The sequence below is a fragment of the Suncus etruscus genome, chromosome 16 (assembly GCF_024139225.1).
Source record: "Suncus etruscus isolate mSunEtr1 chromosome 16, mSunEtr1.pri.cur, whole genome shotgun sequence".
NCBI lineage: Eukaryota > Metazoa > Chordata > Mammalia > Eulipotyphla > Soricidae > Suncus > Suncus etruscus.
Window position 1 is genome coordinate 57,147,972 of NC_064863.1, and position 13,729 is coordinate 57,161,700.

The following is a 13,729-nucleotide window of genomic DNA, read 5'->3' on the forward strand; positions in this document are numbered from 1 at the left end:
TTATAAAAGAGACTCACATGTGTATTTATAGACATATCGATATGTAAAATATTAATATATAAAGTATATTAAATTACATCATTATAATATAGCCAATATAACTATTGAATCCCATTAGTCTGAAGAGTCACAAACTTATAAAATGTATGATCCATTATATATAATATACATATTATGTACTAACCAAAATGGAGGTTCTAAAAGTATTTACAAAACAATTTCATGTTTATGATTATCACAGATTCTCATTGAAACAAGAAAAAATCTAGACAAAAATAAAAAACTGTTATTGTGGTTGTAATACATGCAAATAAGGAATATTAAGATTAGGAAAATGCACAATTTTGAATTATATACACTTTTGTGTTCCCAATATGTGTGTATGTGTGTTTTGTTTTTGTTTTTGTTTTTGTTTTTGTTTTGGGCCATACCCGTTTGATGCTCAGGGGTTACTCCTGGCTAAGCACTCAGAAGTTGCCCCTGGCTTGGGGGGATCATATGGGATGCCGGGGATCAAACTGCGGTCCTTCCTTGTCTAGTGCTTGCAAGGCAGACATTTTATCTCTAGCTCCACCTCTCCGGCCCCATATGTGTGTGTGTTTTAAATTAATTTTGGGCACGGTAGTTTACCACCTGTTATTAGCAGGCTTTCAAAGATGAACTATTCTATCAAAACAGCCTCAACATATGTCCATTTCCTTGCTCCAAAATCTCTGGGTCCCTCATTTATTTCCCCCTGTCCTTTGATGAGAGCTTAAAATTACTCATTCATGTACAATAAACTGAACTTAGATCCCATGTGTTTCATCCTTTTTTGTATAGCATATAAAATAGCATGCTGTTTTCTTCTACATTAGCCTCTCCTGTGAACCCCTCTACAATAAAGATTTGATTTATGTTACAATTTAAATCATAGACCTCTTTTCTCCTCAAAATCATATACATTGAAGTACAGCATTTTATTTATAAAATCTGAAAAGTGATTTCCTAAGACAGCTGTTATAGCTAAAGACAAATTTGTATTAAGTAAATAAGATTGACCACTCACCATCATCTACAATGGACCCAAATCCTGTAACAAATACACTTGTCTTGGGTCGCAATTTTATAGATGAATCTGGTAGGCAAACTCTTTGGACAACATTGGAAAACTCAACTCGGGAAGTCATCTGAACCAAAGCAATATCATGCTCATTGGTTTTATTATCATACTTTTCATGAATGATAATTTTCCCCACATTTCGTTTCACTGCAGGTGGTATTATAGTTGTACCGAAAGTAATTATCCATTGATGACTATTTTTATTCCTGAAAAAGATAATTAAAAGGATAATTTTGTAATGTTTAACTGTAACTCTCTAAAAACATGAAACTGCATTTCTCTGAGATTATTTTCTTTTTTGGTTTATCGGCCACACCTGGTGACGCTCAAGTGTTACTCCTAGCTATGTGCTCAGAAATCACTCCTGGCTTGAGGAACCATATTGGACACCGGGGATTGAACTGCGGTCAGTCCTAGGCTAACGCATGCAAGGCAGACGCCTTACCATTTGAGCAACTGCTCAGGCCCCTGAGATTATTTTCTGAAAAAAATTAATAACTTTTCAGCTGGTTACTTAAGTTTATAAATATTTATAACATTTCTTAAACTATTTTACATTGTCTAAGATTTAAGAAAAGACAAACTAAATTAAATTTTATGCTTTATTTGGCCAATAATAAATTATTTTATAACTGCAAAAAATAAATTAATTTCTTCTTTGTTATAAACTCTTAAGATTCTCTATCTTTTATAATTTAATCAGTTTTACACATAATTAGGCATCTTTCATCTTTGTCAAATAAGTATCTACTCTATATAATTACTTATTTGTTGATTCACATTTACTAAGTCCAAGATAATTTTTGAAATAGTAAGATATGTCTGCTTCATAAATCCCCATAAATTTTATTATATGCATAAAATTGTGTTTTCAACCATATATATTGTGATGATATATATTGATATATAGATATATACCTTGCTGTCATCAAGGCTCAATCAGTTCAGCCAAATCTGAATTTGTTAGTACTCTCATTTCTCTTTACTTTTGCTATTTTTGGGGCTTTGTCTTAGCTCATGTGCTTTGCTATCTCAAGAGCAACCAAAATTGTTTATTCCATCATGTCTTTATGTTCCTGTTTTTCTCCAAATCCTAGGATCCTTTCATAAATTTCTCTCTATAAGGAATAAATAAAAGTATACCAAAAAAGTTCACATTTCTCTTTTTTAAAGGGAAATTACATAGAAGGAAGTAACACAAACAACTTAAGGGGGACTTAGCAATGGTGCTGGAGGTAAGACATTTGCCTTGCAAGTGCTATCCTAGGATGGGTCACACCCAGCAGCACTCAGGGGTTATTCCTAGTTCTACACTCAGAAATCACTCCCAGCAGGTTCAGGGGACCATATAGGATGCCAGGATTTGAACCACCGTCCTTCTGCTTGCAAGGCAAATGCCCTACTTGTATGCTATCTCTCCAACCCCTATCTCTTGTTACTTTTACAAAACTTTCCTTTGAGTCCACATCAATGTCAACTGTCAAAATTTTCTGATAAAAATCATAAGTGTTTTACTCTTTTCCTTGTATATGTGGAAGAGTGTAAACTTGCCATATATATCATAATTAGTTTTTACACTTAAATAATTTATGATATAGTTGAAAATATAAAATTGTGAGGCCAGAAAGATAATACAGTGGGTAGGGCACTTTGCATATGATCAACCCAAGTTTATCCATGTCATCCCAAATGATTCCAAACACTGCCAGGAGTGATTCCCAAGAATAGAGCCAAAAGTTATCTCTGAACCTTAATGATGTGACCCCAAAACTAAATACATTATGTGTGGATGTGAGTATAATTCATGTCATGATAATATGGGAAAATATCTAGTAAAATCTACTAGACATTGAAAATACAGAGATGAGGGAGTGGGGAAGGAAAAAAAACCCTGAGATATGGCAATGAGAAAGTAGGGAGTCAGTGGTTGTTCCCGTGACAATATGCTTCAAGAGTGGAGAAACCCTGAATCTCTTAGCCACGGGAATTTCCTTCCTCCCCCAATACTTACTGTGCCTATACAAAAAAAATAAAGTGGGGTAACACCAAACCCTGCCACTCCAGCACATTTTCTGGTTTTGTTTTGTTTTATTTTTTGTTTGTTTTTTTGATATTATTTTCCTTCTCTTTTTTCTTCCACTTTTTTCTTTCTTTTTCACTTTTGTGGATATTATTCGGTGATTTTTTTCTTTTTTAGTATTTGATACCAAATTTTTTCTTCTCTTTTCCTTAACCTTTTTTATCTCCAACAGAATAGCATAACTTGAATCATTCAGCCTCATAAATTTAGGGGGTAAAAGAATGATACCAGGACCAATCATATGAACATGTAGTATAAATAAAAAATGACCAGACTGGAACACCAAACAGAATAGATACCCAACCTATAACAAGCTGTAAGGTGGAGGAGACCAGTTGCACTAGGATTCTGGGGGGTAAAGGAGAGATATGTAGGAGACATGCTGGGAACAGGAGTGGAGGGAGGACAACATTGGTGGTGAGAATGCCCTTCATTCATTGTCACTATGTATCGTAAATAATTCTGTGTAATGAACTTCAGTCATAATAAAAAATAAAAATAAAAAAAACAAAACAAAACAAAAAAAGAAACAGGAAATGCACTAATAGGAAACATAACAGTCCTATTCTAATATAATAAAGGGCAAGCTGGTAAGACTAAATTCCTAAGCACTGAATCAATGGCTGTTGATTTCCCAAACAAAAAGAATAACAATAGACTTGTTGAATTTACCTGCGAAAACAGTGAGCTGCTGTAAGCAGCCAAGTGTTACTTATGAGACTGGCTCCACATTGATGACCTGCCCCAATGAGTTGAAGACTGGCTTGCCATGGCCACTCTCCTTCCATGGCTGTTTGCCTTCCTTGGACAATCCTTTGAGTAGAAGACGATGCTGGTAATGGCATATTTGAAGGTGTCATTCTTATTCCACAACCTGTCCCCCCCAAAATATATATATTAGTATATTTTTTGAGAAGAAGATAGGGGACCCCAGTTAGTTATGTTGGATACAAATTCTTCAGCTACTTTAATATTCTGTTCCTTAGATTATTATTTAAGGGTCATACAAATCCGATTAAGATTCATAAGCAGTATTAGGTAATTTTGGGAGGGGTTGGGCCACATCTGGTGATGCTCAGGGGTTACTCCTGGTTATGAGCTCAGAAATCGCTCCTGGCTTGGGGGACTATATGGGACGCCGGTGGATTGAACCGTGGTAGAGTCCGTCCTAGGCAAGTGCGGGCAAGGCAGACGCCTTACCACTTGTGCCACTGCTTCAGCCCTTAGTATTAACATAAATTTTAAGGTATTCAGTTCAGAAAGTAATTTCTTTCTTTGTATATAAAGGGTTTATATATAAATAAGCAAACAAATAAATGGAGCTGGTCAAATAGTACAGCAGAATGCTGGCCTTGCACCTGGCCAACAAGGTTAAATCCCCAGCATCCCATATAGTCTTTGGAGAATTGCTATGAGTTCAGAACTAGAAACAGCCCCTGAGCATCACTGTGTGTGGTCCTAAACCAAAAATAAGTGAATAAAAAAATAAATTACTAATTGTAATATCAGTTAATGTATGGACCCCCATATACATGTTTTAGTTGTGTTTTCAGCAACACAATTATCAGATGAGAAAACTAGCCTTGGAAAAAGAACTTAAAGTACTAGATATTACAGTCACTAGTTACTGCTAAATGTTACTTCATGCCTCCAGCTGATGGCAGAATTAGATATAGAACTGAGAAAATTCACATTAAAATTTGTATTATTATTATTATTGAATGAAAGTTCAATAGTGAATGAAGGTAATTAATGTCTATAACATAAATTTATACAGTCTTTTCAAGCTCTGAATTTAGTCTTAAACAATAATGAGTAGTTTTTATAAATTTTAATATATATACATATATATATATAATTTTTTATCTTGGCTTGGAGGACCAAACCTGGTAGTATTATATTTTTACTAACAACTTAGAGGTTGAAAGACTCTCCTGTTAGTGCTTATATATCAAGTGAGCTCTGATCAAACTCAGGGATCTTGAAAGCAAAGTATGTACTTACCTGACTACAAAATTATAACATTATTAAAAATTATTTTAACTAAAAGTTTTATTTTTACTAGTGTTTTTGTAATGCGGTCACAATAGTATTTCAGCTTATGAATTAATGCATAATGGTACCTTGCTTTCATTAGAAATGCTCAGAACTCTCTAGGCTGTCATTATGTCACCTGTGTTCTGATGTTTATTTTTCCCCTCACTCTTTACAATATTGTATATTCGACTGATCTTATTCTTTGTATAAAGGAGAGCACTGGGCCACAAATAGCAGTGCTCCGGTTTCACTATTGAAGATAGTGGGATCAGTCTCAGCAAAGCAAATGCTTTAATGTCTGTACTATCTCTTTAATCCCCTGGTTGTTCTTTTGTATTTGTTTTGGTTTTGCCTTTTTTTTTTTAATTTGGGAGGCTACACTCAGATGTACTCAACACTTCTGGCTCTTTCTTCACTCAGGACTTCTTCTTGGCAGGTCCCAAGGCACCATATGTGATGCCAGGGTTTGAACCCAGGTCAGTCATATGCAAAGTAAACACCATACCGACAGTACTATGGTTCTGCCACCTCGTGAATATTTTTCAACAACAGATAAACATGATTCCCTATAAAAGTTCTCAATTTGGGGGCTAAAGCGATAGCACAGCAGTAGGGTATTTGCCTTGCATACAGCTGATCTGAGCTGTATCTAGGTTTGTTATCCGGCAACCCATATGGTCTCCTGAGACTGTCAAGGGTGATGTCTGAGCACAGAGCCAGGAGTAATCCCTAAATGCCTCCAGTGTGGCGCCAACCTCTCCCAAAATTCTCAATTGATATGGCCACAAATGAACCAGAAGGCTTGAAATAATGTTTGCAATATAACTTAAAATTATTTCCATGTACTAAAATATATTTTTACAAAATAATTTTATTCAAAATGGTAAAATTGCACAATTACATGTTAATAATAATTTCCCCCACAATAATTATCTTCAGTTTAATATGGCCACTAAATTAAACAAGTAGAATTTCTGGGTTAATATGGGTTCATATTAGTAGGATCTAATATTTTCTTTCCAACTTTATTTTAAAAATTCATTAAAGAACTGGGTTCTGAACAGAGATAATGTGATAAGTAATGTACCCCTTCATTAACAAAAGTGCAAACCAAAGAGTCTAAAAGAGAGAAAAGGAGGGCTAGAGGGGAAAAAGGGTGAGTGAGAGAGACAGACAGACAGACAGACAGACAGACAGACAGACAGACAGAGAAACAGAGACAGTAATATGCCTGCCCCAAAGGCAGGCATGGGGAGTGTGGGAGTGAAACTGAGGACATTAGTAGCAGAAAATGTTCATAGGTGAAGGGTAGTGTACATTGTAAAGCTGAAACTCAAACATGAGCAACTTTGATGTTAAATAAAATTATGTTTAAATAAAAGAAAAAATGCAAACAAAAAAGTATAGAATTCTTACAGCGAACATAAGCTTCACAGAGAAGAGACAGTAAAATCAGATAACGAGAAAAGTGAATTTTAGGAATTCAGAATTTAAAGAGAGAAAAATACTCTGAACCAGAACTAGAAATAGTGGTTGATAGGTACAATAGAAAATAAAAGTCAGGGCTGGAGTGATATTGCAGCAGTAAAGCGCTTGCCTTGCACGCAGCTGACCCAGGACAGATCTTGGTTCTGTCTCAGGCATCCTTTATGGTTCCCCAACCAGGAGAGATTTCTGAGCACATAGCCAGGAGTAACCCCTGAGTGTCATTGGGTGTGGCCCAAAAACAAACAAAAATCAAGAAAAGAAAATTCAAATAATGAATTATTTAGGGGCCCGAGGAAAGAAAAAATAGCATCAATCAAAATAGATTTAGTGATGAAATTTAAAATGCAAGAGCATTATTCTATAATAAAAAATAGAAAACACTCACTTTTTCTTAGTCAAAATTCATTGCAATGGATGTACTTGAAACAATATCCCTTGGCAGCAGCTTTGGAATAAAATTGTTTTATAGTCATCCAATAACAAAAGAGAAATCTATATAAAAGAATAAAAATCAGGAACCAGAGAAATAGTACAGAGGTTAAGGTGCTTGCCTTGTATATGGTCAATTTGGATTCAATCCATGACACTGCATTTAATCCTGTGAGCACTGCCAGGAGTAATCCCTGAACTAGAAGTAGCCCTGAGTTACATGGGGTGTTGTTCCCCAAACAAAGAAAAACAAAAATAAAAAGGCAAAATGAATCAAAATTAAACCAGCTTAGGCATCAATTCAGAAAAAAAAATTAAAAACAAATAGAATAGTATATATAGAAGTTATGAAAGGAAATCTATGATCCAAATAACCTACAAAATGTTGAAATACTAAATAATATCAAAATTGCAAAATATCAATAATATTAATAAGAAAATCCTAGTGTAACTTCAGAAAATGTTTGCCAGGGGACAAAGAAACAGTATAGTGGCCACAATGTTTTTCTTGCACATTCCCAACCTGGCTTCAATCCCCAGCACTACATACGAACCCCTGAGCAGTTCTAATATTTACACTAATGCAGAGATAGCAGTAAGTCATCAGATTTGCTCCTCTCAAAATACAAACAAAAAAATCTGTCTTACATAGGGAAAATAATAAAATATTAATATTTAGAGGAATATTAAAATAGATTATTATAAATATAGTACCATGTAGTAATGAGACTACAATGTAAATTCAACTATGCTATTACTATATATACTTTTGTCATAAAACTTAACATTGTTTTTTTGACATTGAAACTAAAGGCATCTCCTTTTATTTATTTTCTAACATTTTTATTTAAACACCACATTACAAATATGATTGTAGTTGGGTTTCAGTCATATAAAGAACATCCGCCTTCACCAATGCAATATTCCCACCACCAATGTCCCAAATCTCCCTCCTCCCAACCCCCTCCCCCTGGCCTGAATTTGAGACAGGTTTTCTACTTCCCTCATTCATTCACATTCTATTTGATGGGAGCATATACATTTAATTTAATAAAAATAACTATAAGTGGCTTACAAAATTCAAAATAATTTTGGTAAATTCCATTTCTAAATTTTTTCAACCTTATTCATTATATTCACTACAAAACTGGTAGTCATATGGAACTTACGGCTGTTAAGAAGATTTCTCATCTTTTTGCTATCGATAGCTAGAAGAAATAAGGCATGAATTAATTCATAAAACAATATTTTCTCTTCTTAGTATAATGTTCAAATGGCAACTTTAGAAATGCCTTTTATTCAAAGCATACTTATTTATGAGAAAATGAAACATTTTTATAATAAAGTAGTATATACATAACTATTAAATCTTATTTTATCCAGAATAAAAGATAATTTTATTTGCTTCATGATTTTTTCCATGAATTTAGAAAATAAAAAATGAGGAGGGAAATGGTGAAAATAAATGTTTGTGATTGTTTTCTTTAAGAGATTTAGTATAATTTGAGGCCGGAGCAATGGCACAGCGGTAGGGCATTTGCCTTGCTGACCCAGGCTGGACCGTGGTTCAATCCCCAGCATCCCATATGGTCCCTTGAGCCTGCCAGGGGCTATTTCTAAATGCAGAGCCAGGAGTAACCCCAGAATGCTGCCTGGTGTGGCCCCCCCAAAAAATTTAGTATAATTTAAGGAAACAATATTTAAATTTTATTATATTGGATTTTAGCTATATCATATGCATCCAATGTCTTTTAGGCACACTCTAGTGACTAGTTTAAAAAGGCTTTTCTCCAAGGAACTAAATACACTGGAGAATCTTCACAGACAAATTTCTCTGCCTTGCTTCGAAAGTCAGTCAATGCAGTTTCTTAGTTCTTTCTCACTAAGAATTGTCCTTCATCTTGATACCGGAAGAAGGTGTAGTTCAAATAATAAGCATAAGAGAAAAATGCTCTTTCACTAACAGTCCTGGGACTCCCTAGTACCAAATCTCTCCTTAATGCCTTCCTTTTCCTTTTAAATTTACTTTCACTTTCTTGGCTCTAAATAAGAGCTGAGCAGTAACTCAGTTTCATTGTATTATTGGCTTCATGTCTTTTTGTTTTGGTTTTTAGGTTTTGGTCTTTTTTTGTTATTTGACAAGGAGAAAATAAAAAAATATGTGAAAATTTCCTCAAGACCAACTACTTCACCCAAGAGGGATGTGAGCCCCAAACCATACCAGAGATTTCTTAGATTTTTTGCTTCTTACTTAATGAAAGATGCATATATAGTATAAGAAAGACACAATTTAATTCTGGCTATGAACATGTTCATTGAATTCAATCATTTGACATTAAAACAATCTTTGGGCCAAAGACATAGTACAGAGCTTAGTACACTTGCCTTTTATTTTATTCAATACCTGGCACTCAGCACCACAAGGAAGTGATTTCTGAGCACATAGTTAGGAGTAAGCCCCGAGTACCACTAGGTGTAGCCCAAAGATAAAAACTAAAACAATTTCCATAATAAAAAATAATATGCATGATCAATAAAAATAAAACCTGAGAAAATACTGCATCTGTAACAACATGTATTTTATTACATGTATTTTATTTTAACATATTATCAGGCAGTAAGAAAAATGAGTTATCAAAAATGTATTATTAATTTGAGATTACCATTTACAGAATTCTAGAAAATATCGTTTTATTTTGAAATATAATAAAAAATTAAGGTAGGTATGATCATTCTATTACTTCTACCTATTTCATAAACACATTTTCATTGATGTGTATAAATATTCTATTCCTAAAGTATTTAATTTTTTTCTATAAAGCAAACATTTATTTCCAATATCAAAAGCAGACAAAGATAGCACAGCAAAGAAATACAGACTGATATGCCTGATGAACATAAGTGCAAATATTTTAAACAAAATATTAGAAAACTAAAGGGCTAGAGCAATAGCACAGCAGTAGGTTGTTTGCCTTGCACGTGGCTGACCCAGGTGGACCTGGGTTCGATACCCAGCGTCCCAAATGGTCCCCTAGCCAAGAGTAACCTCTGAGCATCACCGGGTGTGGCCCAATTAATCTGATTTTGAGGACTAGGGATGTAGTACAGCTGATAAGGTACTTGCCAATCCCAGTTAGATCACTTGCACCACCTATGGTCTCCAAGTACTGCCAGGAGTGATTGCTGAGCGTAGACCCAGAAATAAACCCTGCACACTGCCAGGTATGGCTCAAACCTCTGCCTCCAAAAAAGAATTTCTTCAATTTCTCACCACAGATTAATTAATTTTCATGTTGTGAAGCTTGGGGATAGCCCCAAATAATGCTCATTGGCAAAGAGAAACACTACCAAACCAAACAAAACCAGATCAATACACGAGTCTGATAATGTGATGCTTTTCCAAACCTGTAGTGAAAGAAGCCACTTACACAACATCCAGACTTTTCAGGGTTTCTGGAAATGCCTTGGAGATCATGAGATACTGAGGATTAAATTGAGGTTTGGTGCATCAAAGCAGATGCCTTAACCTCTGTATATAATTTGGGATTTTAAACTTAATGTAATTGAATATTGGAATAGAAAGACTGTTAGGTCCAAAGGGCAAGCCCCTCATTTTTTATAATAATAAACCAGTACAAGATTCATTTGTAAATACTTAGAATCAACTTTATAATAATTTAGAACAGCTATAGTTTGTGGGAACCACGCTAGAGGGAGAGGAAATAAAACAAGCAGGCACAACCCCAGATATTGCTACTTATAATTTTTTTGTTTGGTTGGTTTTTTTGGAGGGGTCACACCAGGCAGCTCTCAGTGATTACTCCTGGCTCTACGATCAAAAATTGCTCCTGGCAGGCTCAGGGGACCATATAGGATGCAGGGATTCGAACCACCATCCTTTTGCATGCAAGGCAAACACCCTACCTCCATGCCATCTCTCCGGCCCCTTGCCACTTACAATCTTATGTAATTCATTCTAGAGCACTAGCTCTGGGGTATCAAGCCCAGAGACACAAAACAATCTACTATCCTTTATTTTGTAATGGTATAGAAGTAAGGAGATGCCTCTCTACTTAGATTCTAACTAGCTGGGAGAAAGAAGTAATTTCTTAATATTTTTCAACTTCGGTTCCTTTCACTTTGGTGGTCAAACACCTTTCCTGACTTTGTATTATAAGAAATAAATAAATGAGGGGGGCCGGAGTGGTGGTGCTAGAGGTAAGGCGTCTGCCTTGCAAGCGATAGCCTAAGAAGGACTGCAGTTCGATCCTCCGGCGTCCCATATACCCACCCCCCACGTCAGGAGCAATTCTGAGCACATAGCCAGGAGTAACCCCCTGAGCATCAAATGAGTATGCCCCGCAAAAAAAGAAAAAAATAAAGGAAAATAAGGCAAAATATATAAGAAATAATGGAAATTAGCTAGAGAATTTCTTCAGTCAATTTTTATTTCTACATAGGCAAAACTACACAAAATATGCTTTTTATGATATTACATAATAACCCCAACAGATCAATAAAGACCTGTATTCTAATTATGACCCTAAGGCTGGCTAGTCTCATCATCTATATCTTTCTTTAATATAAATTTACCTTGGGAAAATAATGCTTACCCTTTCCTCCTTTTGAAAAGATCTAACATAATAGCATATAGAAAGAATTTATATATATTCAAAAAAGCTTAGTCATATATTATTATTTTAGATGTATTTCATATTGATATGAGTATTTTAGTGCCAACTTCTTAAAATAGGAGATCCATTGCTCTAGATTCTCATAAAAATAAACAATTTTTAGAGATTCACAAAGATGATATAAGGACTTACATGTAAGTGTAAATGATGGTTTGCTTATAGTCAAAGGCAACTGTTTTATCTTCAGACTTTGATAAAAAGTGTTTTCAATAATTTTCTTAATTTGTGCAGTACTAGAAGTAGATGGGTATCGAAACATGAGCACCACAAGAATATTCACGCCATGTTCATCTGGGCTGAAGAGTAATAAAACAGGTAAATAGAAATAATGATAACAAATATAAAATGAAATCATTAACTATGTTTGCTTATAAATATTATTCTGATTTTAAAGAGAAATAAAAGGCATACATAGCTATAGAATTTATTGAGGGTGAGGGATTGATTACAAACCCACTGTGCTTATTACTTATTCTGAACTCTGCTAAGGTTGCTCTCATTCCTGCATTCCTGGCAGTGCTCATGGATCCTTTGTGGTGAAGGTATCAAAGATTAAATTGGATTAATCACATGCAAAGCCAGTCCCCTATCCCTGTACTAAGATTCCTACATCAACTGTCTAAATTATGTCTATAAACAGTAAAAAAAAAAAAAAGTCATTGAAAAATATTGCTTGTTCTCTTACTTTCTCATTGTCGATAGGGGACTGTGATTAGATCCAATGTTCATGAAATTATGCTTCATATTTTATTAAGTACCTTGCTTTTTAAAGAATGATGAAACAAAATTGTAATAAAAAATCACTATTTTTCAAAAATGGTAGCTGGAGAAAGGTTTTTGCTCCCCAAAGTCAGTTGACTTTGTCTCCTGAACAGAGAGCTAGATCTCATTTTCTAGGTCCTTTTGTAGTTTTTAAAACTCTTTAGTATTTAGTCTGAGTGCATACTCTATTAATTGAACTTGAACAGAAATGGCAATTCAGTTCTTAGCTTGCTCCCTAAATACTTTAGATGCCATCTTCAGGCTTTTACCCTTCTTATACTTGCCAACCACATGTAGAAATGGGTGGGAAATTGCATCTTACAAGCCCCCAAAGTATTCAACATTACTGGCTGTCACTGATGATTCCTTACAGTGCACCACAAAACTGAAATAACATTTTATTATATTTAATTATTGATATTTGAGGATTTATTCTGTTAAGAGCATATATTTGATTTATGAACATTACAAGAAATCAATTAAAATAATTTGATATAGAGATTTATATATTATAAATTAACATTATTAGCAAGTAGTTCTAGAAAATATTTCTGGTTTTTGAGGATTATTAATATTATTTAATTTTTATTGCTTTATTTAAGCACAGTGGTTTCAAAATTATTTATTGTTGGGTTTCAGCCATACAGTGCACACCATCCTTCACCAGTGCATCCTTCCCATCACCTATGTCTCTCATTTTTCCCACCCATCCACACATCTGCCTTGCTCTAGGACAAGCAAATTGCTTCTCTCTCTCTCCTCTCTCTCTCTTTCTCTCTCTCCTTCTCTCTTTCTCTTTCTCTCTCTCCTTCTCTCGCTCTCTCTGTCCTTTTTGACACTGGGATTTGCACTACTATTAATGGTGAGTGTCTTTCCAGTTAATTTTCCACTTTCTAAAGCCTATTCTTATACAAAACAATCAGTTCCTACTATTATCCTCGTAGACCCTTTTCTATTCTAGCTACACTCTCCATTCTTTGTGGAGAGCAAATCAAATCCTGGTCTGGATTTCCTGATCTGTGTCTCAATTTTCTCTGAGGATTATTATCATACTATCTCTTGTTTTCCATATAGCTCACAAATGAGTAAGATTATTCTGTCTATCTATTTCCCTCTGGCTAATTTCACTCAGCATAA

The 13,729-nt window shown here is 34.7% G+C and overlaps 1 protein-coding gene across 1 annotated transcript in view; it reads right to left on the reverse strand.

The window, feature by feature from the left end:
• LOC126032159 (transmembrane protease serine 11F-like) overlaps positions 1 to 13,729 on the reverse strand; it is a 74,283-nt gene that overhangs the window by 12,428 nt on the left and 48,126 nt on the right. The window contains exons 5-8 of the mRNA XM_049789853.1: positions 11,963 to 12,126; positions 8,306 to 8,344; positions 3,855 to 4,056; positions 1,049 to 1,308 (exon numbers count right to left, since the gene is read on the reverse strand). Of these exons, the coding sequence (XP_049645810.1) occupies positions 1,049 to 1,308; positions 3,855 to 4,056; positions 8,306 to 8,344; positions 11,963 to 12,126 (665 nt within the window). The remainder of the gene's footprint in view (positions 1 to 1,048; positions 1,309 to 3,854; positions 4,057 to 8,305; positions 8,345 to 11,962; positions 12,127 to 13,729) is intronic.